General features: G+C 43.2%; 1 protein-coding gene and 1 long non-coding RNA gene across 5 annotated transcripts in view; one reads left to right on the top strand and one right to left on the bottom strand.

The window, feature by feature from the left end:
* On the top strand, positions 1 to 2,484 carry LOC147030603 (uncharacterized). Its single transcript, XR_015056457.1, has 2 exons — positions 1 to 1,488; positions 2,014 to 2,484. It is a non-coding gene; the product is annotated as an uncharacterized LOC147030603 (long non-coding RNA).
* Positions 1,866 to 26,561, bottom strand: part of HYKK (hydroxylysine kinase) — an 80,179-nt gene continuing 55,483 nt past the window's right edge. For 3 of the 4 annotated variants that reach the window (XM_085874844.1, XM_085874843.1, XM_085874845.1), the window contains 3 exons: positions 21,406 to 21,545; positions 11,015 to 11,195; positions 1,866 to 2,451 (listed from right to left, as the gene is read on the bottom strand). In XM_085874844.1, coding sequence (XP_085730970.1) covers positions 1,946 to 2,451; positions 11,015 to 11,195; positions 21,406 to 21,545 — 827 coding nt within the window. In that variant the 3' untranslated portion in view covers positions 1,866 to 1,945. Of the gene's footprint in view, positions 2,452 to 5,730; positions 5,868 to 11,014; positions 11,196 to 21,405; positions 21,546 to 26,561 lie in introns of all 4 variants that reach the window. The other variant, XR_015056456.1, reaches the window with a different exon arrangement.

The following is a 26,561-nucleotide window of genomic DNA, read 5'->3' as shown; positions in this document are numbered from 1 at the left end:
GGGAGGCTTGGAGGGAGAAGAGTGGGATGGTTGCTTTGAGAGGGAGAGTGAGGGGTGAGAGGAGTGAGTTGGCACTGAAGTTGGAAAAAAAGAATGGTTGATGGAAAGCGAACATTGATATAACAATCTTGTAAGCTATAATTCACCACAACAATCAATAATCCTGGATGAAACCTTGGATGAAACCTGGTGTGCAGATTGGGTATGGAGCAATGAATAATTGATTCAATTTTGGTGAAAATCCGGATCTGGATCCGGATGTGAGAATTTTTTAAAGTGATTCAGCATTGATTGATGGGGGATAAAACGATATATAGCACGATATCTCTAAAAGTTTTGGATGGATTCGGACGAAACTTGGTGGATGAGAATGTTACGTGACAAGAACAAGCTGATTAAATTTAAGTTCAGGTCCGAATCCAGATCCGGCCTGTCAGTGGGATACAAAACATAAACTAATCAGCCTGGCAGTGGCAGCCGTATGCACTCCACCAAGTGCCTTTCTCGTTTTGCTATTGGTTTCACAATAAGTGAATTTACAAATACCAACACTATCAATGGAATGATCATGAGTTTTAACACGACTACCTTTAACTTCTGTATAATAATGATAATAATGATGTAGAATAAGAGATGTTAACTTCCCATGTAAAATAGAAAAGTCACAGCAAAGAGAAATTGTCAACAAGCAAAATATACTCGATAAATATCGTGCTGGGAAGTGTGCATGACACCAAGAGCGAATTGTATGCTGCTGTAAGGATGTTGTTGTTGGAGGTGTCACACAATTGAACTGTATGCAAGACTCGAAAGATTATGAGCGGTGTTAATTTGTTGCCACCAAGCACCATCTTGGGAGGCCCACTCGCAGCAGGTATTTTATCCTTTCATAACACTCAAGTATTTTTCTGAAAGTTTATAATAAGAAAAATGGGGTTTGATCGATCAGGGTCTATTACTGCACATTAGTCATAAAGATCCGCATGTGGCTCTGGAGCCATAGGTTTCAGACCCCTGGGTTCTATGCATGCTTGTCATTTTCACTTATAGTGGGGCAACTTAGCTAAGTATAGCATAACAATTGTGCATTTTGTGAGGAAAGCACCAAATTTGGCACACTAGTAGCCTATCATATTATGAACAGATCTGGATATTGGGCCATCTCAAATTCAGCCGCTGATGGCTGTGGCAGCCATTTTCCACTGCCTTTAAAAAAATTTGAGATGGCCCAATATCCAAATCTGTTCATAATATGATAGGCTACGAGTTTGCCAAATTTGGTGCTTTCCTCACAAAATGCACAGTTGTTATGCTAAGTTGCCCCACTATTAGACAGGATTTTTAACTGTTCCAATATCCATGGAATGGACCTTTGTTACTCTGACCAATAATGAATTGTTATCCATATTATCACAATTCTGTTTCCTCATAGTGGGTCCAAGAATGTGCACAAAGAGACAAAGAAGCAGCAAACCTTAAGAAATTTAGGTAAGTACAGAAACGAGCCTGAATAGTTAATACAACCCAGCACCAACCATTACAAGTTTCATTCACTCCTGAAATCTCAGTGTTTTACTCTGGAAAGTTCCCACACACAAAACAATTTCGAATGTACATTTATTTTCCTTGAAACTGCACATTCTACAAGTAAGATTATAAAACAGATCACACTTGAATGCTATAACGCTCTCGCTCGGTGTTAGTAGTGTTGTGTAATTTAATACAAGCGCGATGAGCTGAGCATCCAATTCCTGTGTTTAATATATTCCCTCGTTATGATATGAGCATTACTTCTTGTGTTTTGAGATTGCTGGCAATCAAAACTCCATAACCAAAGGATGTATGAAACTCCTTTGGTTCACACCTGGTTCAGAATCATGAAAGGACTGTTTAAACATTTCTGATTTTTTTTTTTTTTACTGCTCATAACAGGTAATTCGACAACCTAGTTTAACTTTGATGAGTACAGATCAACCACATCAAACCACAGCTCTTCTACTTTTTCTTTTCCAGCTTCCCAGAGATCTTGAAGGAGGTTACAAATGGAACTGTAGTGGACGAACAGATACTGTGTATTTTTGAGTGTGTTACGTGCTGTGTGTTGGCATAACACAATTGAAGATGCTAATCTGGAGACAACAATGAAGAAGAGGGAATCTTTCTCCTCAGCCGTAAGGGGCATCACACTCTCATAGCCTGCAATAACATGTCCACCCACCATCATCTTCTCTGGATGATTCCCCATTGTGTAAACCATAAGTATGGCTAACTCTGACATGTAGTAGCCAGGGAATAAATCACTAAAATCGATGATGCCTGAAATCTTGTAATTCTTGTTTGTGGGACAAACATTCGGACTGTGAATGAGGCTCGCATGTGTTGTTTGGTTTACTTCTTCCATACATTCTTCCACGAGAATGTTGTAATCATTGAGGTCGCCATGAATAAGTCCTGTAACAACAATAAAAAAACCCATCACATTAATAGAGTCGAGCATTCCTTTTTGTTTTTCCATATCTGTATTGCATGAAACAACATTATTGTTACGTTTGTGAAGGGGGCAGGGGGGGGGGCTGGATATCACCTTGGAACAGGTAGGAATGTATCGAGTAGCATGGTCCATGTATGAGTAGTTAGCCAATCTCGATGTAGTTAGTAGGGACAAGTCAGCTTAAGGATTGTTTTGTTTGAATGTGCACCATACAGGGGGTGGTGCAGGGTGATAATTAATTAGGGATTATGGTTAAGGAAATGGTACATATAACCCTTTTGTAATGTCCCATTGGGTGGCAAGGGGTTCTGCCAGGCAAGAGAGAGAGAGAGAGAGAGAGAGAGAGAGAGAGAGAGAGAGAGAGAGAGAGGGGGGCAGGGCTATGGACACCTCCAGGGGCAGAGTAAGTCCAGAGAGAGATAGGAGAGGAGCCAAAAATAGAGCGGCTTCAGTTCATCTCAGGAGAATTCGTCCGGTTGGTAGATGGACCCCTATGCACCCCCCGGAAAATTTAATGACATATTTTTATTCTCCTAATGGTGTCTACTAACCAATTTCAGATGTTTCCACCAAAACAAACTTCACCACGGGGGTTGTATGGCGGCCATCATGGATTTTGTCATGTGTGAATGGCTAAAGCTCGGAATTTCAATAACTTTTGAACTCGACATCACAGAAAGACAAATCAACCCACTTTTCCATACAATTTTGACATGTGTAAGCATTCGGAAGCAACATTTTTGAGATCAAAAGCAGTTTAATGGGGAAAATAGAAAAAAAATTATTTATTTGGTCAAATCAAAGGAAATGACTCATTCTCACACAATAATCACACAATAATCGAGATAATCAAGCAAGTCATCAGAGTAATTGAGCCTGTCTTCACATTCAGGAGAGTCGAGAAGGTCTTCCAGTGATGGAGGAAGGATTGGTCTGAGAGACCAGAGTGGTTCAAAGGTGCCATCATTCTTCACCCATCCATATCCATCCTTGGGCTTGGGGAGGTCATAGATCAGATGTTGGACCGCTTCCACTGGCCCATTCTGGAGTTCACCCAGTCTATATGAGGGATGAGAGAGTCTCTGCAGGGTGGCAGATGGGAGACCTTGACCTTGGACTTGCTGTTCAGCTTCTCCTCATTGCCCACCATCTTCTTGAGCATCAGCGTCCTCATCTCATCTACATTCATCATACGAGCATGACTAAACCACACAGGTGAACTCCTTCAACAATTCATACACCTCCTGCCTCAGCTTCCACTGAACTCCCAGCTGCCAAAAAGCATCCTGAAACTTTGCAAACTTCTGCAGTTTCTTGAGAGGGCCGACTTTGCCCTTGCCTTTGAAGGTGCTGGTGCAGTTCTCCCTGGTGAAACAGTATATCCCCATAAGTGCATTGCAGTAGTCCCAGCCGAGAGATTGGGCTACAGTGGTGATATTGACCATCTGCTTGTGCTTGCCCACACCTATGAAAAAGGACAAAAAGTATGTATGTATAGCAGATCGAGGGCCATTGTGTAGCTGACATACATGTACAAGGCACCTACTTTCTTAGAACAAAAAGGTATAAGTTTTTCTGGACATTTTCAGTTGTAGGCAGGTCACATGTCATGTACAGGGCCATGTTGGCTATTTGTATAAAGACAGAATAATTGAATTATTGTCCCCTCACCTGTGTCAAGGTAGATATTGAGCTGGATGTTGGGAGCATAGTGCAGCAGGATGAAGAAGATGTGTGTGTGTCTGGTGTGCAAACAGCATACTTGTATCCAGTCTCAACCACGTAGTTCAGATCGAGGACGACGTGAGTGTCTGTCTCCTCCTGCTTGGACATGACGCTGTGGATCTCAGATGCCTCAATGTCATCATTTTATGCAGTCAGCTGGTGAGCCTTGCCCTCCACAATCAGAAGAGCTGGAGAGCATCTCTCCAGCTTTGAAGCAGCCTCCTTACTGCTCTAGATTCTGAGAAGAACATCGCAAAAACTGCATCTTGTTCTCATCATTCTGAAAGAAGACATTCAGGTTGGATGGTTTCCTTGTTGCTGGGCCAGCAAAGAGGAGCTTCTCAAACACACCACGGCTCTTCCTCTCATGGGCTTTGACCGAATCCACCTTGTACGAGTCAGTGGAGAAGATTAAAAAAAAAATGAGTACTGATATTAGAATGCTTTTGCAGTTGTTTCATCAGTTTTTCACTGCAGTAGTGTCTGTTGGAGAAATTGCTCTCATCCAGTTTATCAACGTAGACCATTCAAAGTGAGGATAGTTGTACAACTTCATTCTGCTGGACAACATGCTCCTGGATGAACTGAACAACATAGTTGTTCAGCACCACTCCCAACAATAACAACAGCATCACTCCCAATGAAGATGGGCCTGATCTGACTCTTTCATAGTCCTTTCTTTGGCAGAGATGTGGTTGCAGTATTGATTTGTGAACTTCATCCGACAACTATGGTGGAACTTCGCCTCAACTGCAAACAGGTCAAACCCTCTGATTTTACAGAGGAGATTTTCCTTCCCGAGCTCTTCTGCCTGTGGCTTAAGTGAGTCTCATGCACTTGTTATGGTGAACACGATGCACCTCTCTGTCTTGCAAGAAGAACATCCAGAAGCAGGCAGAGTTTTATTGACAACACTACAAAAGATACACTGAGGTGGGAAGATCGTAGAGTGAGGGCAACTTTGCTTACACATGAAATGATGTCACTGTGTTGTTGAAGACTGGGAGCTGTCTGTTTGCTGCAACCTGACTAGGTTCTTTGTGAAACCTTGATGGCATTGTCTGTGGTATTAGCACCTTCAAGTGTCGAGGGTATCTGACTGTACACTGACTGCTTCCATACGATACTTTGAATCAGGTGATTCTGCCAGTCTCTTGTCTCGGATTTCATGCAGAGAGGTCAGTATCTCAAATGAATCACCTCTGATATGTGTAAAACATGTAAATGATCCATGCTCAGCAACACTGCTCAGATGCAAGATACACTCTTGAGGTTTTACTCTTTTTGGAGATTAGGACTCAGAACTCTCAATGGCTTTTCATTTTTTCCTCATTTGTACATTTTGTTTTACCCATGATTTCAAATGAGTTAGTTCCTTGTCTAATGCATGCATGCCCACCACCTGCAATCGAAGCCAAAAGTGTTATCAAATACAAAGAAGTCAAGATTGATACATATAAGCTTAACAAAGTGTACTGTTGGTAATTTTTTTCAAGCGAATGACCACCACTAACCTCATGTGACAGGGGTCAGCAAGACAGTGAATTTGTGATTGACAGAAGCAAAGAACAGGATTAGTCCTGTAGTGGAGGCCAATGTCAAACAACTCCCTCTGAACACAGACAGTGATTGGCAACCACCTGACGCAAAGCTATTAGGGTGAGGGACAAAGCATATCGAAGCAAACTATTGGTCAGTTTCAAATGTGAATGTCCACCACGAACCTCATCAGACATTGGTCAGCAAGGCACATGCAATTCAAAGCAAAGTACATCTACACAAACTATTGGTCAGTTTCTAGAGTGAATGATCATTGCTCGAGCTCATAAGACATGGGTCAGCAAAACACAATCCCAGGAGAGATGGAGAATTTGTGTCTAATTTGTATTCCCCCCCCCCATATCTTCAATGATTTGACCCACAAAACATGCTCAAATCTCAAAAATGTTGCTTCCAAACATTTTCTCATGTCAAAATTGTATGGAAAAGTGGGTTTATTTGTCTTTCTATGATGTCCAGTCAAAAATTATGGAGATCCTTTAGCTTTAGCCATTCACACATCACAAAATCCAAGATGGCCACTGTACGACCCCTGTGGTGCAGTTTGTTTCGATGGGAACATCTGAAATTGGTTAGTAGACACTCTTAGGTGAATAAAAATATGTCGGTAAATTTTCTGGGGGGTGCACAGGGAGTCCATCTCCCAACCAGACTAAATTGACAGAAAGGATCGAGTTCTGAGGAGAACTGTATTTGAGGGGAGTGAGAAAGAGAGAATTTGGTGCTCCGAAGACTGAGGAGAGCTTGCTTACGGAGAGCTGCTGAAGGAAATCGGCCTGCCTGTCTGCCTGCCCTTTTTGCCTTGCCCCGTTCATCATCCCTGGATTTTGCCATGTGCCATCATCACCTGTTTGTCTCCCCATCGTCTGCTCACCTCATCATTGCCTGCGGCTCTTTCGACATCCGTACCACCCAGAGATAAGCCACCCGGTTCCCTTTCCCCATCTGTGATTAAATCTGGTGTGAGGTGCCTTAGTTTCTTTGGATTCATTTTTACTTCACTGTATATAATTAGTTCCTTATTCATTGAATCCCTTCCTTCCCTCTCCAATATGCCATTGGATTCCTTTTGTTGGGGCAATCTTCCCCCTGGTTGTTTGGTTTAGGCAATAAGCCCGTTGGTTAAAAAAAAAAACTTTTCAGGTTCTCGTGTCTCTCCTCATAACCATGCGTGTATAGTCCGCCATAATTCAGAACGTCATCTGAGTGAGTAAAAAGCCAGTTCAGCCCATCCGTTCAGCGTCGGTCTTCATCGACTTAGACATATTATATTATCCAATTTTTAACAGGTTGTCTGCCGACTACGAGTATACTCGAAGTGTTGGGTGAACCAGATTTTGTCACTACGAGTATTCTTGCAGAAAAGATTACGCTTTGTGTTTTACCCGAATGTGCTGGCGTGCCAGATAACACGCCAAATGATCTGCCGGGAGTTCAGTGAGCATACATCTTTGTCATAATCATGATCAAATTTGTGTTGTACCATTATATGTGATTTTGAAAATCATTAAAGTGCGTAAATATGATATCAGCACAAAGCTCACTTCATTCAGCTCAACGAAGACTAAAGAAGAGATGGTTACAACTTGAATATGCAGTGGCCTGCAAAAGACTTCACCCACTACCAATAATGCTACATTTTGATGAAGTAAGGGGAAAAGCAGAAAATAAAACACAATACATGAACGTATGGATTATGTCCGATTAATTATTTGCAATAACGGAATTGGAAACGGGAATGGGTCAAATGGGATACGAAACATGAATGTGTGAAAACGTGAGGTGGGATTTATTTTGATATGCTTCAGGCGTTAATGTGAAATGCACAAACATGCGGTGTATAAGCACAGCCTTGTTCGCTTCCAAAATAATAATTAAATCAATAAGTACATGCAGGTGGTGTATTCGATGCCTCGGAAAAAAAAACAACTCTGGTTACGCAATGAAGCCAAAACATGGCTATCGCTTATGTGTGTACACAATACATTGTGTTTATGCGGCGTGGATAAACTCCAATTCCACTGAGCCATGAAGGAATTATCCTGTAGGTCGGAAGGCTTGAAACCGGTATGCAAACGGTGTGCTTCAGAATGCTTGTGACACTGATGGGCTGCAACATTTTCAACATTTGATGATGCTTTAAATAGTCACTTTTGGTCTTTTTCACTCTGAAGGGAAAACTTATAGGGAAGTCATGGTGATTGTGACGATAACACTTCTGTTTGGAGCCATTTTAACTCACATCTGCAGAGCCTGTTATTTAATTAGAGTATATCGGGTTCGGGGAAAAAATCGCTTTTTCCTAATAAAATTTCCGATTTCACTCTGGATTTCGACCAAATTTTTTTGCCCATGAGTTCCGATTGTCATATGGAATCAGATTTCGAATATCAGCTTTTAAAGCCTTGGAAAATCACCACGATTAGCTTACCTTAACGTGGATAAAGAGCTCAACACAGATTTTTCCCAAGGCAGAAAATCCCCTTGGGTAAGGGGGCAAATGAAGTCACTCCAACCTCCATCGTGTGAGCCTTAGTCCTCTAGTCAAGTTTGGTCGAGATTGGACAAGTAATGACTTGTTTTGCTGAGAGAGAGAGAGAGAGAGAGAGAGAGAGAGAGAGAGAGAGAGAGAGAGAGAGAGAGAGAGAGAGAGAGAGAGAGAGAGAGAGAGAGAGAGAGAGAGAGAGAGAGAGAGAGAGAGAGAGAGAGAGAGAGAGAGAGAGAGAGAGAGAGAGAGAGAGAGAGAGAGAGAGAGAGAGAGAGAGAGAGAGAGAGAGAGAGAGAGAGAGAGAGAGAGAGAGAGAGAGAGAGAGAGAGAGAGAGAGAGAGAGAGAGAGAGAGAGAGAGAGAGAGAGAGAGAGAGAGAGAGAGAGAGAGAGAGAGAGAGAGAGAGAGAGAGAGAGAGAGAGAGAGAGAGAGAGAGAGAGAGAGAGAGAGAGAGAGAGAGAGAGAGAGAGAGAGAGAGAGAGAGAGAGAGAGAGAGAGAGAGAGAGAGAGAGAGAGAGAGAGAGAGAGAGAGAGAGAGAGAGAGAGAGAGAGAGAGAGAGAGAGAGAGAGAGAGAGAGAGAGAGAGAGAGAGAGAGAGAGAGAGAGAGAGAGAGAGAGAGAGAGAGAGAGAGAGAGAGAGAGAGAGAGAGAGAGAGAGAGAGAGAGAGAGAGAGAGAGAGAGAGAGAGAGAGAGAGAGAGAGAGAGAGAGAGAGAGAGAGAGAGAGAGAGAGAGAGAGAGAGAGAGAGAGAGAGAGAGAGAGAGAGAGAGAGAGAGAGAGAGAGAGAGAGAGAGAGAGAGAGAGAGAGAGAGAGAGAGAGAGAGAGAGAGAGAGAGAGAGAGAGAGAGAGAGAGAGAGAGAGAGAGAGAGAGAGAGAGAGAGAGAGAGAGAGAGAGAGAGAGAGAGAGAGAGAGAGAGAGAGAGAGAGAGAGAGAGAGAGAGAGAGAGAGAGAGAGAGAGAGAGAGAGAGAGAGAGAGAGAGAGAGAGAGAGAGAGAGAGAGAGAGAGAGAGAGAGAGAGAGAGAGAGAGAGAGAGAGAGAGAGAGAGAGAGAGAGAGAGAGAGAGAGAGAGAGAGAGAGAGAGAGAGAGAGAGAGAGAGAGAGAGAGAGAGAGAGAGAGAGAGAGAGAGAGAGAGAGAGAGAGAGAGAGAGAGAGAGAGAGAGAGAGAGAGAGAGAGAGAGAGAGAGAGAGAGAGAGAGAGAGAGAGAGAGAGAGAGAGAGAGAGAGAGAGAGAGAGAGAGAGAGAGAGAGAGAGAGAGAGAGAGAGAGAGAGAGAGAGAGAGAGAGAGAGAGAGAGAGAGAGAGAGAGAGAGAGAGAGAGAGAGAGAGAGAGAGAGAGAGAGAGAGAGAGAGAGAGAGAGAGAGAGAGAGAGAGAGAGAGAGAGAGAGAGAGAGAGAGAGAGAGAGAGAGAGAGAGAGAGAGAGAGAGAGAGAGAGAGAGAGAGAGAGAGAGAGAGAGAGAGAGAGAGAGAGAGAGAGAGAGAGAGAGAGAGAGAGAGAGAGAGAGAGAGAGAGAGAGAGAGAGAGAGAGAGAGAGAGAGAGAGAGAGAGAGAGAGAGAGAGAGAGAGAGAGAGAGAGAGAGAGAGAGAGAGAGAGAGAGAGAGAGACAACAAATTGTGTATTTTATTACGATTATGAATTGCTAGCAGATACCCATCTACAACGGGTATGGGGGACAGGACGGATCACAATACTCAGTTACGGTAGTTTCTTTGGATGTTTTGCGCCCCATTCAACAGCTCAGTTCATATTGGTGGCGTGTCTGGGTGACCATGGTCGCGTTTGAGACTGGTCGCTTTAGATTCTTGGCCTTGACACATAGTGCCGGATGAGTAACACGAATGACTTGACATATTCATTGTTTCTATATTACCTCCATCAACAGATTAACAACATGGCAGGATAAAAGTCATAATGCTGAGTTGAACAAATGTCCTAAACTCATGGACTTAGTTAAGTGAAGCACGTTGTCTGGGACCCGGCCGCCGAACGCTGCTGATTGTGACGTCATCGATTCCCTCTTTGAAAATTCTATCGATATTCCATTTTTTTAATCCGCTATCACCTGCGTAAATACATGGAACACATAATGTGAAGATCTCGGAAGTATGAACAGAATATATTCGGAGAAAAGTGTGTTAGAAGTTCGAGGCTTATGCCATTATATTATGATTATGATTATATTAATATTACTAGTGTGGGCCCGTAGATGCGTGCCCGTAGGTGCGTGCCAGTATGTGCAGCTTCATTCCTTTGCTCTCGTAAACGATGACTGGATTGGGGCATTGTTTCAATTAGATCGGATCAACCGTGTCATAAATGGCCATAACTTGGGAAACACCTGGGAAACATACTCAGGTCCCAAGCGTCAATTGTGACGTCATATCAAACGAAGAAGAAAAAGAATTGTGACGCCCCCTCTCTCTCGCCCTCCCCCCCCCTCTCTCTCTCCCCTCTCTTGCCCCCCCCTCTCTCCCCCCTAGTCTCGCCCCTCCTCTCCCCTCTCTCACCCTCTCTCTCACCCCCACTCTCACCCCCCTCTCCCGTCCCCCTCTCTCGCCCCTCTTCTCTCCCCCTCTCGTGATTGGAAGAAACCTACAAAACACCGGGGATTCACACAAGTACATGCACATTTTTGGCAAATGTCATTCGAATGTATTGTTTGCCTCCAAATAATCGTTTGGGATTCTCATGGACGAATTAAATCGCCTCTGTGTAGAGCTGGATTGACAAGACAGACAGTTCTTACCTGAACGGCAGTATGGAAGCTTGGGCAGGAGACTGGAAGTACAAACTTGTAACACATCACACACAAGCTTCTTTATCGGATTCCCATTTAGAACCTCCAGGAGTGGCATTAGCTTCAGGAGGTTGGATATATTCCACAATGAATCGGGATCAAAATAGTTTTCTGATGATGGCTTGAAGTTCTGTGCACAACACAATACAAGGTAATTCACCTGCAAAATCATCATGCATTATTTAATTATCATAGCAGTATCAAGTTTGGGCACCACCTGAAATCTGTTAATGAATAGTTATAAATCATTGAAAATGTAAATGCAAGTTGTATGGGTTGGAGTTTTCTGTCTTGGGAACAGAAATTAGTCCTGGCGATAGTCTATGGAACAGAACAGGATGAATAAAAACCTTTCTTATAAAATATGAGCTTTCGTGCATTGCATGTATCATTCGTCTGAGGGTTTTTTGTGCACAAAGTCGAGGTTCATTCAAAGTCTATAACACAAAATGGAAAGAACACAGTGGAATGTGGAGAAACAAACCAGCAACAGGGTAAAATGACACAACAGAGGGACGCTTGGAGGAAGAATGGGTAAGGGGAAGAATGAGAGCAAGGGGATTGGGAGGAGGACTCAGGGAGTGAACAAGTTGTATACAAGCTCCGAGAAAGCAAGAAGGGTGCTGAAAGAAGAGGAATGGAAATGGCAATGAAAAACAGCAATGGAAACAAAAAAACCCTGAAATGTGGGTGGAGGGAGATTCCACAATAAGGTAAAATAGTAAGGGAGCCAGGGGAATCCACCAGAACCCCCCTCAGGATTCACTGGCATCATGATTTTTGTACTTATTAAGTTAAAATTGTAATATCTAGAAATGTTCCCAGAAAATAAGAAAAGAGTCATGAACCTTGTTTTCTAGACTTAAAACAAAACCACCTCAAGATCGTCAAAATCTTCCAATTTTAGGGGTTGGGAAACAGCTTTTTGGAAAACAGTCATTATTTTTTTCTTCTAGAGCAACCAAGATGAAGGTAGCCAAACAAAGCACGATGAAGTGAACCAGCCATGAGGAGTGCTCGTGATGATCAGCAACTCAACCAGGTTTTGTGGCCCTGTATGTCCTCTTCAAATGAGGCCTCCTGGCCAGCCCTTCTTACTCCTCACAGCGTTTCTTTCCACTCTGTGCATGTGGAGCCTGTCTTTCCTCTATCTTCCTCTTCAAAAACAGGGTGATACCAGCTTGGCTCAATCCAAAAACTTCTTCAAAGCAAAACCACACGATTGTCTGCCAGACAAAACTCCTTTGAGTTCCACTTGCTCGTTCTCCTCTCACTCCTGGCCTGACTCCTACTCTTCCTCTTCCTCTTTGGCAGAGTCCTCTTCTGAGCTGTCCTGCCTTTGGGGCTGCCCCAATAAAAATAAAATGTGCAATTTTTTCTTCTCAGCCCTTCAGCGTATTATGCTGCTGTGGCGCACACATGGTGGCCAGACAGATGTTGATGGTCTGTCAGCACATGTGACCTATGTGTCTCTGTATTGGGAAGTCCTCACCTTGCCCCACCCACAAACAAGAGGTGTTTACATGTACAATATTAGTCTAACGATCCTGTCTATAAATTAAAATGCTGCCTCCTGAGCGTCACATGTAATAAATGACTTACTCTGACAGGTCCCTGTTTAAATGGCAATCCAACCACTCAAAACATACAGACCATACTACACTTACCACTGTCTAGTTATGGATCCCTCCCCCCTTCCACATAACAATATACGGTAGATCAATAATAACATAGGTTCTGAGACATTATCTTGTGGAACCTCAGTTTGAACCGAGAGATCACAGGAAAAAGAGATCATCAAAGGTCACCAGCTGTCTCCACTCATCGATGAAATCAGGCAACCGCTTGAGCATGGGACTGAATGCCAATGGAAGGCAAACTTCGAAATCAAGACTGAATCTCAGCCAAACTGTCAAAGGCTCAAATAAATAGCCAGATAGATGAATCTAACCTTTTTGTTTGGACTTCAAGGCATCCATCCACTGTTGTGTCAGAACAAATAGCATATTCAAAGTGAAATAGCCAGATCAGAAGCCAAACTTGTCAGAAATTAGAAAGTTGGAAAGAAGATACTGCCTAAGATCGACCATGTAATGATTGACTCCATTATTTTGCTGAACATGTGAAGAAGGCTGATAGGTCTGTAGTTGAAGGGATCCATTTTGGAACTTTTACAATAAATAGGAATGATGTTTGCAACTTTCCAAAATAAAGGAAGTTGCCCATCCAAGAAGGATCTATTATATGAAAGAGAGGAGAGAAAGTATTGTTATGGAAATGATGCCTAGTGTGTTAAAGATGGTTCACAAAGTGTAGTTATTTCTTTAGCAGATGTCCCAGCATATCCATAAGGTCATTAAATGTGATATTGGAAATGTGTTGCTTATGTAATAAAGAGATGATGTCTTCCCATCCCTATGTCTGAATCTGGAATAATCAATCCTTTTGACCACATTTTTACCATTCTCACCTCTGTAAACTGTCATAAATGTCTCTTTTGAAAGCGAAGAGACAGTTGAGGTGTAGCGACTTTGTACCTGAGCGCAGCTGATGGACCGGCGCAGCCCAATCGCTTAGGAAGGGTGTGGAGGGAGGAAAACTGAGGGTGTCTATGGTGTAGGAGTGAGAGGTGCAAATGCAGTGCAGTGTGTCATGTGACGTGATGTAAGAGAAAAGTGTGAGAGGTGCAAATCAGTAATGCTGTCTTCACTTGTGCATCCTCAGTGGACGAGACATTGTTGGGAGAAAAAGATGCATGAGAGACAGACTTAACGGGGATGTGTGAGAAGTCTGTAAATGTGAATATTGGCTGCTGAATGATGCCGAAACTGAGCGTCAATGACCTGGGGATGATTCTGGCCTGTAATTGCAATAGCTCGCTCCACATTGCTCACCTCGCTTGGATGCTCCGCCCTCTCCGCTCAGTTGTGCTGGCTCATGAAGAGATTCTGCTCGGACGCTGGATGGAGGAGAGATCTTGGAAAACCGCTTCATGGAGCCGGGATGAAGGAGAGAGAGAGCGAGCGAGCTGATTTGCTCCCTTTTGTAGAGCCTGAGTGAGGGAGGAGCCAAAAATCGGACCAAAGGATGCTGTGGGCATTCCCGAGCTTCCCCATTGGTGCATAGCAGTCACCCCACTCGAGCCACACCCCGATAGGCTCCAGAATTTAAAATGGCTTCGATTGCCCTCGAGCCTGGCCACGCGACGAAGCTCCATAATTAATATTGGGACAGGGTCTTCGGGAGCGCTATTTGTCCCTGAGCGTGTGCTGGACTCCATTAAAGCGTGGTTATTTGGGGAAACCCCAGAACTACCCACACATCCTTGAATGAACCCCAGCACACATTTTCACTTCAAGTTACATGCCAAAAGACCCTGGCTCTTAATGTCTTCATTCCTCCAGCACCCTCAGCGACCGTGGTGAGCGTCCAGGGGGGTTGATGGCAGTTGCGGTGGTTATCGGGGGATGAGGGAAGCATTGTGGCGTCTGTGGTAAAAGTGAGACAATTGTGGTGATGAGGTTGAGGTGGTTGTGGGGGTTTTGGCGAAGAGCTTGGGGTAGTTGGTCATGGTTGTGGCGTTTGCGGTGAAGGCATTGGACATAGGTTGTTGTGGGGATTTTTTAGAAGCCGTTTGGAGTGGTTATGGTAAGCATTGTAGCGTTGCACTGAGCATAGTAAGGGTTTGAGGTGAGGTGTCAGTTGGATTATGGCACGCCGTTTGAACGGAAAATGGCGCGTATGCAAATGAGCTTCCGCTGTGTCCTCTCAACGCTCCTGGTATCGTTACCAATCTGCGTGTGTGCTTGCATGGTTTGTGTGTGAGATAAAGGGAGGTAAAGGGATGATGAAATACATGAAAGAATAAAGGACTGAAGACCTAAATAAAAACCATACGCAACGCATGTCTCCCATTTACCCACGAGACATATGGAAAGGGCTCGCGAAACGAATACAAATGAGATAACTGCCTTAGGATCACTATATGTTGGGTACCATTGCCTCGGAGGAGTGCCGGTTTAACAGAACCGCAACAATATTATATTCGCGCATAAGGCGTATGCATGTTTTTTCTTCATGTATGGATGTACATCGGTTTTGTTTATTATTTTTGAATAGCATAATTAAAGCATAATTGTATAAATGTATGCACAATTATTTCTCTTTTTGTGTGAATGAATAGCATAATTAAAGGGTGTCAGTGGATGGCCTGCAGTTATGCATACTCGCCTCTCACCAGAGTTTGAATCCCGATCCAGCTCGAAACTGTCACCCCAGTCACACACATGTTTTTGCTTCATCTATCTATAATTCCAGCAATGTGTGTGTGTGTGTGTGTGTGTGTGTGTGTGTGTGTGTGTGTGTGTGTGTGTGTGTGTGTGTGTGTGTGTGTGTGTGTGTGTGTGTGTGTGTGTGTGTGTGTGTGTGTGTGTGTGTGTGTGTGTGTGTGACCGCTGTTTCTCGACAACCACTGGTCCAATCTGATTTAAACTTGCCAGGTATATTGCTGGGGACCTGAGGATGTGCCTTTTCAGGGTTTGATATTAATCGGACAAGTGGTTCCCAAGTCATGGCCATTTATTTACCAAACCAATGACAGGACACGTTACTGCATAGGCATGGCCGTTGGGGAAGAGATCCTCAGCCACACGTTCCTCATTACGGGTTACAACGTACGGACTTCCGGATAGTGATGACTTACTGTATTCTAATAATATGGGTGGGGGAAGGGAGGACAGTATGAGGTGGGAGGAAGGGAAGGCAGATGTGTGGTGGATCGTTAATTACCACCCTGATGCGTCCGGAGACAAACAACACCCAGACTCGTCTGAGGCCAAGCTGGCCAGAGACAAACACTGCTTGGACATAGCCGGAGACAAACATCTGTCCGGACATAAACACCACTCGGACACGTCTGGAGACAATCCCTACCCGGAAACGTCAGGAGACAAACACCATCCATAACCACCGTCCGTATATGTCCGAAGAAAGAAGAGAGAGAGAGAGAGAGAGAGAGAGAGAGAGAGAGAGAGAGAGAGAGAGAGAGAGAGAGAGAGAGAGAGAGAGAGAGAGAGAGAGAGAGAGAGAGAGAGAGAGAGAGAGAGAGAGAGAGAGAGAGAGAGAGAGAGAGAGAGAGAGAGAGAGAGAGAGAGAGAGAGAGAGAGAGAGAGAGAGAGACAGAGAAAGAGAGAGAGACAAAGAGAGAGAGAGAGAGAGAGAGAGAGAGGAGAGAGAGAGAGAGAGAGAGAGAGAGAGAGAGAGAGAGAGAGAGAGAGACAGAGAGACAGAGAGACAGAGAGACAGAGAGACAGAGAGACACAGAGAGACACAGAGAGAGACAGAGAGAGACAGAGAGAGACAGTTATGCTTTTTGAACAACACACACACACACACACACACACACACACACACACACACACACACACACACACACACACACACACACACACACACACACACACGCTTGGCTAATATCGGCAACAAACCAAAAACTAGAGTTGCTTTCAGCAAAAAACAACGTTGCATTTATAACGATGTTTCAGGGATATGTTCACAAACATTAATCTTTATAAACAGTTGCGTGTGACAGGTGAAAAAAAAAATTTTGCTCGGAAATTTAGAAAACATGTTCATATGGCAAACGGCTAAGAAATCGGGTGTTATTTCACAACTCACTTAGGGTGATGGAGCACAAACTACTCGCTCATGGTGACGGAGCATGAACCACTCACTCAGGGTGACGGAGAATGAACCACTCACTCAGGGTGATGGAGAATGAACCACTCACTCAGGGTGACGGAGAATGAACCACTCACTCAGGGTGATGGAGAATGAACCACTCACTCAGGGTGATGAAGCACAAACTACTTGCTCATGGTGATGGAGCATGAACCACTCACTCAGGGTTATGGAGCATGAACCACTCAATCAGGGTGATGGAGCACGAAAAACTCGCTCAGGGTGACGGAGCATGAACCACTCACTCAGGGTGATGGAGCACGAAAAACTCGCTCAGGGTGATGGAGCACAAACCACTCGCTCAGGGTGATGGAGCATGAACCACTCACTCAGGGTGACGGAGAATGAACCACTCACTCAGGGTGATGGAGCACGAAAAACTCGCTCAGGGTGACGGAGCATGAACCACTCACTCAGAGTGATGGAGCACGAAAAACTCGCTCAGGGTGACGGAGCATGAACCACTCACTCAGGGTCACGGAGAATGAACCACTCACTCAGGGTGATGAAGCACGAAAAACTCGCTCAGGGTGACGGAGCACAAACCACTCGCTCAGGGTGATGGAGCATGAACCACTCACTCAGTGTGACGGAGAATGAACCACTCACTCAGGGTGATGGAGCACGAAAAACTCGCTCAGGGTGACGGAGCACAAACCACTCACTCAGGGTGACGGAGCATGAACCACTCAATCAGGGTGATGGAGCACGAAAAACTCGCTCAGGGTGACGGAGCATGAACCACTCACTCAGGGTGACGGAGCATGAACCACTCACTCAGGGTGATGGAGCATGAACCACTCACTCAGCGTGACGGAGAATGAACCACTCACTCAGGGTGACGGAGAATGAACCACTCACTCAGGGTCGCGGAGAATGAACCACTCACTCAGGGTGATGAAGCACGAAAAACTCGCTCAGGGTGACGGAGCACAAACCACTCGCTCAGGGTGATGGAGCATGAACCACTCACTCAGTGTGACGGAGAATGAACCACTCACTCAGGGTGATGTAGCACGAAAAACTCGCTCAGGGTGACGGAGCACAAATCACTCACTCAGGGTGACGGAGCATGAACCACTCAATCAGGATGATGGAGCACGAAAAACTCGCTCAGGGTGACGGAGCATGAACCACTCACTCAGGGTGACGGAGCATGAACCACTCACTCAGGGTGATGGAGCATGAACCACTCACTCAGCGTGACGGAGAATGAACCACTCACTCAGGGTGATGGAGCATGAAAAACTCTCTCAGGGTGACGGAGCACAAACCACTCACTCAGGGTGATGGAGCATGAACCACTCACTCAGGGTGACGGAGAATGAACCACTCACTTTGGGTGATGGAGCATGAAAAACTGGCTCAGGGTGACGGAGCATGAACCACTCACTCAGGGAGACGGAGCATGGACCACTCACTCAGGGTGACAGAGAATGAACCACTCACCCAGTGTGATGGAACACGAAAAACTCGCTCAGGTTGACGGAGCACAAACCACTCGCTCAGGGTGACGGAGCACAAACCACTCGCTCAGGGTGACGGAGCACAAACCACTTACTCAGAGTTATGGAGCACAAACCATTCACTCAGGGTGACGGAGAATGAACCACTTGCTAAGAGTGACAGAGCACGAACCACTCACTCAGGGTGATGGAGCATGAACCACTCACTCAGGGTGATGGAGCACCAAAAACTCGCTCAGGGTGACAGAGTACGAACCACTCACTCAGGGTGATGGAGTATGGACCACTCGCTCAGGGTGACGGAGCACGAAATACTCGCTCATGGTGACGGAACACGAACTACTTGCTCACAGTGACGTATCACGAACCACTCGCTCTGGGTGACAAAGCACAAACCACTTGCTCTGAATGATGTGGTGGGCAAAAGTGTCCGCAGTGAGTCAACGGTTCGCCCAGAAGGATGTAGTGCGGTACCGCTCTCGACTGTAAGGCATTGGGCAAGTGGCCTAAGCATTCATGTAAGGACTCCAATTAAATGTTTGATGAGGAACGGTTGACCAGGCTGTCGCTGCATATCATATAGGATGTCTTTAACTTTAAAGCCAGTCTTCACGGCACAAGCAGCAGTTTATGAAATATTCAGAATTCGTTAAAGTCATGACTTTATCCACAAAAGAGTTGCAGATTAATGCTGAACAACCCTGCAGACATCGCAAAGTTCAATCTCCCGTGATATAAACATTGCAGATAATCCACCTTCTTGCCTGCTCATCTGTGCATGCCTCACGTGGTACATTAGTTCAGAGTCCGCACAAACGTAATAACTTGTGTTTTTTAAAACGTCCATTTTTCACCAGATTAGCTTTGATTCCCTGTAGAGCACCTTACAAATCCTCCGAAAATATAGACACAGATCTGGCAGACGCTATCGATAGGCAGTCCCTCTGGGGGATATGGAACGAGGTCTAGCAGTGAATGCATTAAATCATATAGCTCAATGAAGCTTGTTAATTTCGGCACGTTCCCAAATTTGTGTTCACTCAATATAATTCTCTTAACAGTAGAAAAAGGTAAGTTTAATGCTTTAGAAATTTCACATTTTCTTGTGTATCTATGGAGAAGGATGGACATAGCCAACCTTGCTTGAAGTAAATAGGTATATCGGCTTAGTTACAAGACTAGTTATTTCTTTCAAATATCAGATTTCACAACAAATTTGACACGAATTTAGCTCGGATGATATCCGATCCTAAAAACCGAAATAATATTTCGATGATATACTTTATTTAGTCTGTGAGAGTAGATCATGGAAAATCGTATCACATAATGCATGAAATTGCTCCAAGCTTCTAAGTTGAAAACTATAGTACTTACAAAAGCGATGTTTACAGCCATTCGTAGCTATGAGGAACAGGCATTCGATAATACGAGTGAGGAAAGTGAAAAAAAAACAACTTTATCGTGAATAAATCGTTGTGGTCTGTTCCAAGTCAAGGAATGGTTGAGTAGGCCAAAAAACATGGAGGAGACAGCGATGTGGCCGAGGATTGCTTGATGAAGGATATGATTAAATAAGGCCGTTAATTATCTTCAAAAGGGGTGTTTTAATGAACCCAAACACCCAATTTTCAATCCTGCACTTTCTTGGAGTTTTCTTCGTTTGCATGCAAAGTTTCAGGCTGTTATGTTTTTATAGTTTTGGAGTTATGGAGGAGACACACTAACACACTGACACGCACACACATTGACATTCATTACTATGGCTATTCATACTTGGTGTTAGGGTGAATTATGATGGTTGCTTCATTTTGTGCTTATGGAGGACACATTAAGAGACTAATGAGTTGCGGTCTCCACACCGCATATAAGACTGTCATGTGTCTGAAGTTTCTCAGTCTAAGTAGTGACGCCTATTGGCGTGACACGTAACATCTATTGGCATGACAAAAGATGTCTTTTGGCATGATGCTGGGCCACATTGGTGCTCTCAATTTGTACAGTAACGTGGCATTTAGATGCAAGATCCTACAGAGGGGTCTTCAAAATGGTCGACCTTTGCGGTCACTTTGACACAACCCGCCAGATTCAAACCAGGTGACTGGGAAGTACCACACGGCCATAACAGTATAACAGGACTAAAGTGCAGTTCCTGAAGATTGGAGTCATTATAATCAGAACCATTTTCCAAAGAGCTTTTGAGCTGGGTAGGAAACTTCTCCACCTTGGTGGGGGAGAACTGCACATCCAGAAGGGAATATTCTGTATGGGGAAAGGGTTGGGACAGGAATGGTTGGATGAGAGACCTTGGCATTTTGAGGATTAACAAGAACTTTGCTTTTTCTCCCAAGGCAGTGTCAAGCATGAATCCATTCTTTCCGAGGGTATGAACAGAATGGGAATGTGAACCAGAAATAGACATGACCAACTCCCAGTAGGCTTTACAGGATGGTAAGAGGGTGGAAAACTTGGATTGCAGATGAGCCTTCTATTGGGCCCTTGGTATTCAAAGGACAGATACACATTGGTTCTCTGCTGTTTGTAGAGACTGAAGATTACAATCAGTAGGGTTTACCCTTCAGAAGATGAAGGGAAATTATTTCCTTGTGATGGCCACACTGCATTCATCAGTGCACCAGGTTCGAGATGATGGACAGAAAAATTGAACACGAGATGGAATAAACTGTGAATAAGAGAAAATAGTCCATTATACAACAAATTCAGAAGTAATCAATGCTTGGAGCTGACTTGATGATGGACCTCTCTTGACCTGGCAGAGTGGATTTTTGGCTAGACCAATCGGCTTTACCAGGTTGTCATACACATCTCATAAAAACTGCAAAGAGATACACGCATTAAGCAGCACATGGTCATAACAGCAACAGAACATTGTCATAACAGCAACAGCACATGGTCATAACAGCAAGAGGAGTTGAGGTGGAACAGAACAAGTTTGTGGAAAAATATGATTTGCAAGGTCCAGTACATAATGTCAATTCTAATGTTTCTCCCATTTACTTCGAGAAAAGTATTCATGTCTTGTAAACCTTTCCAGTATGAGCAACTAAGTTATTTCACGACGCACTTGATACATTTTATGGCCAAATGTAATGTAACTACAGTTATGCAGAATGGTACCTGCAAGGTGAGGTTCATGAATGCTGTCAGATTGCCCAGTTTGTAGAACATGTCCGATTGAACAACAACCTTTGATAAGGGTACTCCAGGCATGTATTCCAAAAGCCGAACGATGTACTTTTGAGGCCCATTCTTGCTTTCTATGAAAAAGCAATATCAGTCCAGTATAAGTACTAAAATAAACATTTTACCCTGGACCAGGGCTCTGATTACACTCGTACTTTTCTCACTTGCATGTGTGAAAGTTGCTCAACATTTTTACTGACCTAGCCATTAATGCTCATTCAATGTTTTGAGTTATATTGCGCCCTATAAACATAAATAATGCCTTAAAATATTATGTTTATTACTTGAGTATATATTGAGATAATGAAAGTTAGCCAAAAAATATAATTTAAACTTCAAGCAAATGTCAGAAAAACTCTTTTAGTCACAGTAGAAAATGAAATTCCAAATGGACCCCCAGTGGTGAGTTACCACTCTAATTTTAACAAATCCCATCAAAGGTGACACAAGAGCTGGCTTGGTATCTCATCTTTGTGTGTTGTCAAACTGCATGTCCCAATAAAAAACAAAATGACAAACACACATTTGATTTACATAGCAATGCATCATCCATACATTGAAAACCTGGAAGAGGAGGGCTTGGGGAGGGTTAATGGGTAGAACAAAGTGTGGTTGTTGATGGGAGATAACCTGAGATGGTGGTGAACAGCTGTCTTGAAGCCCTGGAGGGAAGAATGTGTTTGAAGAGACTGAGGAAGTTGGTTCAACAGGTGTGAAAAATTGTGATAAAGTGAAGAGTGTTGTTCGATGAAAGGGGCAAGGGCAAATTAATTGTTAAAGTACACACAAGCAGTCTGGTGTACTCGTACCCTCATACCTACTCACTCAAGTCACCTCCACTAATTCCATCTATTCTTGCATTTTCTAAATATTCATCTAAACCTGAATCAAAATCCATCTGCTGCTTTCTGAAAACCTGAAAAAAATCCATCTTTTTCAGGAAAACCCTATTTCCTGAAAACATACACACTTATTTCTTCCCTCTCGATGTGTCTTTTGCTAATTTCTTTATAAATCAATCAGAGAATAATTTCATGCAGCTGGGTGACATCACATTCCAATAAGCTAATATCTAGTCCTTCATCCAAACTATGAAGACAGATGACAAAGAGTAACTAGCACTTGGTGGAGGCATAGTCTGGCCTCACATGCTCATTTTGAACAAAAATACCAAAGTTAACTGAACATGCTACTATTGTGGCCCACTGCTATTATGGCTCACATTAACCATATCATCCATGCACCCTATTATGTCACATACATTGCCATTATCCGTCTCTTTATTGATTCATTATTAGGATATTTTACAACCACTTTTGTGCACATTAAGACTAAATTGCATCAACAAAGGTGAATATGTAAAGAATTTCAAACTATATTCCCCATGGCTCGTCAATGATATTTATGAAGTTTCACATCAATATGTTCAGCTGTTCTGGAGAAGAAGATTTTTGTTACATTTTTGTTTTCAATCCAATATGGCCACCAAAGCACATGACCAATGTCATAAAGTTAATTCTGCATTCTAGGGGGGGGGGGCGGTGGGGGGGTCATAGATCAGATATACAAGTTTTAAATTTTTCGGATGAGGATTTTGATTCAACTAATTATGGCTGGAACACTCCTTCTTCGATGATGTCATCGTTATCATCCTATATACCAAGCTGTTAGTTGATGTTAGTTGATGTTAGTTGATACACAATGGGGAGTTGATGACAAATACTAAGGTTCAATTTTATTAGTTGAGCAGTTTTGGAGATTCCAATTGTTTTCCTTTAATCCAATATTGCTGTCATGACATGTGACCCATGACCATGTCATGCCATGTCATGCAATGTCAGCAGCTATGATGTTTTGAATTTTGTATTTATTTATATCTTCTTCTCCGAAACGGCTGAACAGATTGAGGTGAAGCTTTACAAAAATGTTCCCCAAGCCATGGGTATACCAGGGTGTTCATTAATAATTGATAGGTTTCATGATTTGGTGGGCATATTGCATTTACCCTAAAACCTATAAAAGTCTTCTTCTCCAGAACAGCTGGACAGATCGAAGTGAAACTTCACGCACATGTTCCCCAAGACTTGGGGATACCAAAGTGTTCACAAATAATTAATGTCACATAGTTTGGCAGCCATATTGGATTGAAGGACAATATTAAATCATGTGTTCTCTGGAACTGCTTAATCGAACAAAGCGAAACTTCACAAGTATCATCTAACACTATTGCTACATATAGGGTGAAAATGATGATGCCACAAGTCACGTGGTTTTGGATAGAAAAACGCACCTTATCCAATTAACCCGAAACGTCACAAGCATGATCGACTACCCAATTTGAAGAAGAATTTAAAGTTATGATGTCATAGGTCATGTAGTTTGTCAGCCATATTGGTTTGAAAATTCATAACTTTAAAATCCTCTCCTCGAGAATGGCTTTCCAGATCAAGGCAAAACTTTACTGGTCTGACCGCCTATCCACGATGAACAAAAATTTTCCTCACTTTTTGATGGAGGTCATATAGTTTGGCAGCCATATTGAATTTATCTTAAAACCTTCAAAAATCTTCTTCTCCAGAACAGCTGGACAGATTGAGGTGAAACTTCCCACACATATTCCCCAAGACTTGTGGATACCAGGATGTTCACAAATAATTTATATATCACATGGTTTGGCAGCCATATTGGATTGAAGGAAAATATTAAATAATGTTTTCTCTGCAACCACTTATTCTATCAAAGCCAAACTTCAAAACTATCATCAAACACCATTGTTGCACACATACAGTGTAAAATGATGAAGTCAAGTTACGTGGCTTGGTGACCATTTTGGATAGAATAACACACATCTGATTAACACGAAACTTCATAAGTGTGATCCACTACCATTAGAGGCAGAATATAAATTGATGTCATAGGTGACGTGGTTCAGCACCCATATTGGATTAAAAATAAAAAAAATAAACTTTCATAAAACTTCTCCTCCAGTACAACTTACCAGATCGAGGCAAAAATTTACAGGTATGACCACTTATCCATGATAAACAAAAAGTTATCTCCCTTTTTTGACGTAAGTCACATGATTTGGCAGTCATATTGGATTGAAGGAAAATATTAAATAATGTTTTCTCTGGAACTGTTTCATCATCAATGTGAATCTTCACAAATATGTTGTTGTTGTTCTTTCGGCTGCTCCCGTTAGGGGTCGCCACAGCGGATCATCCGTTATGATCCGCAGACTGATTTGGCACAGGTTTTACGCCGGATGCCCTTCCTGACGCAACCCTGGTCACCTCTTACGACACAGGGATAAGGATTGGGTTTCACCATGATTCCGGGCTGCCCTACACCCTCTCATAGCGCGGCCCAGCGCAGAGCTCCTATCCTCAAGCGATCCTCCAACCAGAGCCTCCGAGTAGCCGGATTACACGCGCACGCCACTACGCCCGGTTAATCTTCACAATTATGATCAAGTATAAATGGGAAATATAACTTTTAAATTTATACCTGATCGGCAACATGTTTTGGCAGCTGTATTGTATTGAATTGAAGGAAATATTCAATAATGTTTTCTCTGGAACCACTTCATCAATCAACGTAAAACTTCAAAATTATGATATAGTAGAAATGTGGAATGTATGTTTTAAATTTCAGCCCGATTGGCCACACAGTATGGCAGCCAGAATTATTTAATTGTTTGAATCTGAGAAATATTTTTTTGAATAAGGCTCACCTGGTTGTGCCTGGATGGGTTTGAGGGCAGAGTTGCAATTCAATTGATAACGACAATGGCCCCAGGAAAAAGGGTCAAATGCATACAAAATAAATAGATGGAACATGGCCTGTTACTTGTCAATCCAGCATCATAGAGAGATGTGTGGGGCCTCGTTAGACTTGGCGGAGTCCCGCTTTACCCTGTGGACCCATGGTGCAACCATTTATTATTTTGTGTTCAGGTTATTTAAATGCCAATTCAATTATTGATACTATGTATTCAGGAAAAGGGCTAACTGCGTTTGTAATAAATAGATTCAACGCGGTGTGTTACTAGGTCCGAAACTCGTTAATCCGTGTTGTATCAAAGCAGGGTTGTATTAAAAGCCAGACGTCTTGTTACCCAGTCATCACTACCAGCAGTTATAAAGTGGCAGTTGTAATAATAATAATTATTATTATTATAATAAATTATAAGTTGTAATAATAATAATAATTATTATTATTATTATTCGCATGAATGCGAGGGTCCTCTCGTCTTTATCTCCTTTCGACCTTCTCTCCTTTCTTCCTTCTATCCACCATTCCTTTTGAGTTGCTTGCTTGCATTTCTTCTTTCACTCTCCTTCGTGCTTTGTCAATTCATTTCTCGTCACACCATTTGTCGTCATTTTTCATTCTTTCCTGCATCTTCTGTCTCTGTGCTTTCGCTTTCTTCCTTATTTATTCATCTTCCACCTTTGTAGCACACAGGCATCCTGCCAGGGGACACAGTGAATAGCAAGTGATGTCACTGATGCACGGGAAACGCCGGTGCCATAGCTGTACAAGGAGCGGGTGGAGAGTGGAGTGCGAAGGGTTTCAGTTTCAATCAGGACGTGGGAGCCAGAATTAACAAGTGTGAGGTGTGCCTGTCTGAGGACAGGGGTCTGTCCTGTCCCCATGTATATCTCTCTATCATTCATCCCATAATCTTTGCCAATAATTCATCCCACCATTATTTGACAATGACTCATCTCTCCCTTCCACATTTGATGCATGTTGACGACACACTGCACAATAGTGTGTTAAGTCATTGATAAAGTTTCGAAGGCAAGACTGTCACGTCAGGGATAATTTGAGAATGTATACGTGTTGTGATGAATTGTTATGCAGATTTGTCATTTCATTGTTTTCCTTCTTTGTAAATACTTGGTGGCCTGCCACTGTAAATACTTGTATTTTTACTTTCATGTGGTGAGGTTATGCGATCGAGCAGTGTCCATAAGTAAGTCAGTCAGTCAGTCAGTGAGTCTGTAAACACTTTCAGTGAGTTAACAATTTCAATTTATGCATGCGGAATGTATGTCAATATTGACACTTTTAACGTTACTTTC

This window comes from Eptatretus burgeri, chromosome 3 (genome assembly GCF_056783735.1).
Source record: "Eptatretus burgeri isolate ZD-2024b chromosome 3, Ebu_testis_v1, whole genome shotgun sequence".
Lineage (NCBI taxonomy): Eukaryota > Metazoa > Chordata > Myxini > Myxiniformes > Myxinidae > Eptatretus > Eptatretus burgeri.
This window is presented reverse-complemented; position numbering and strand designations above follow the sequence as displayed.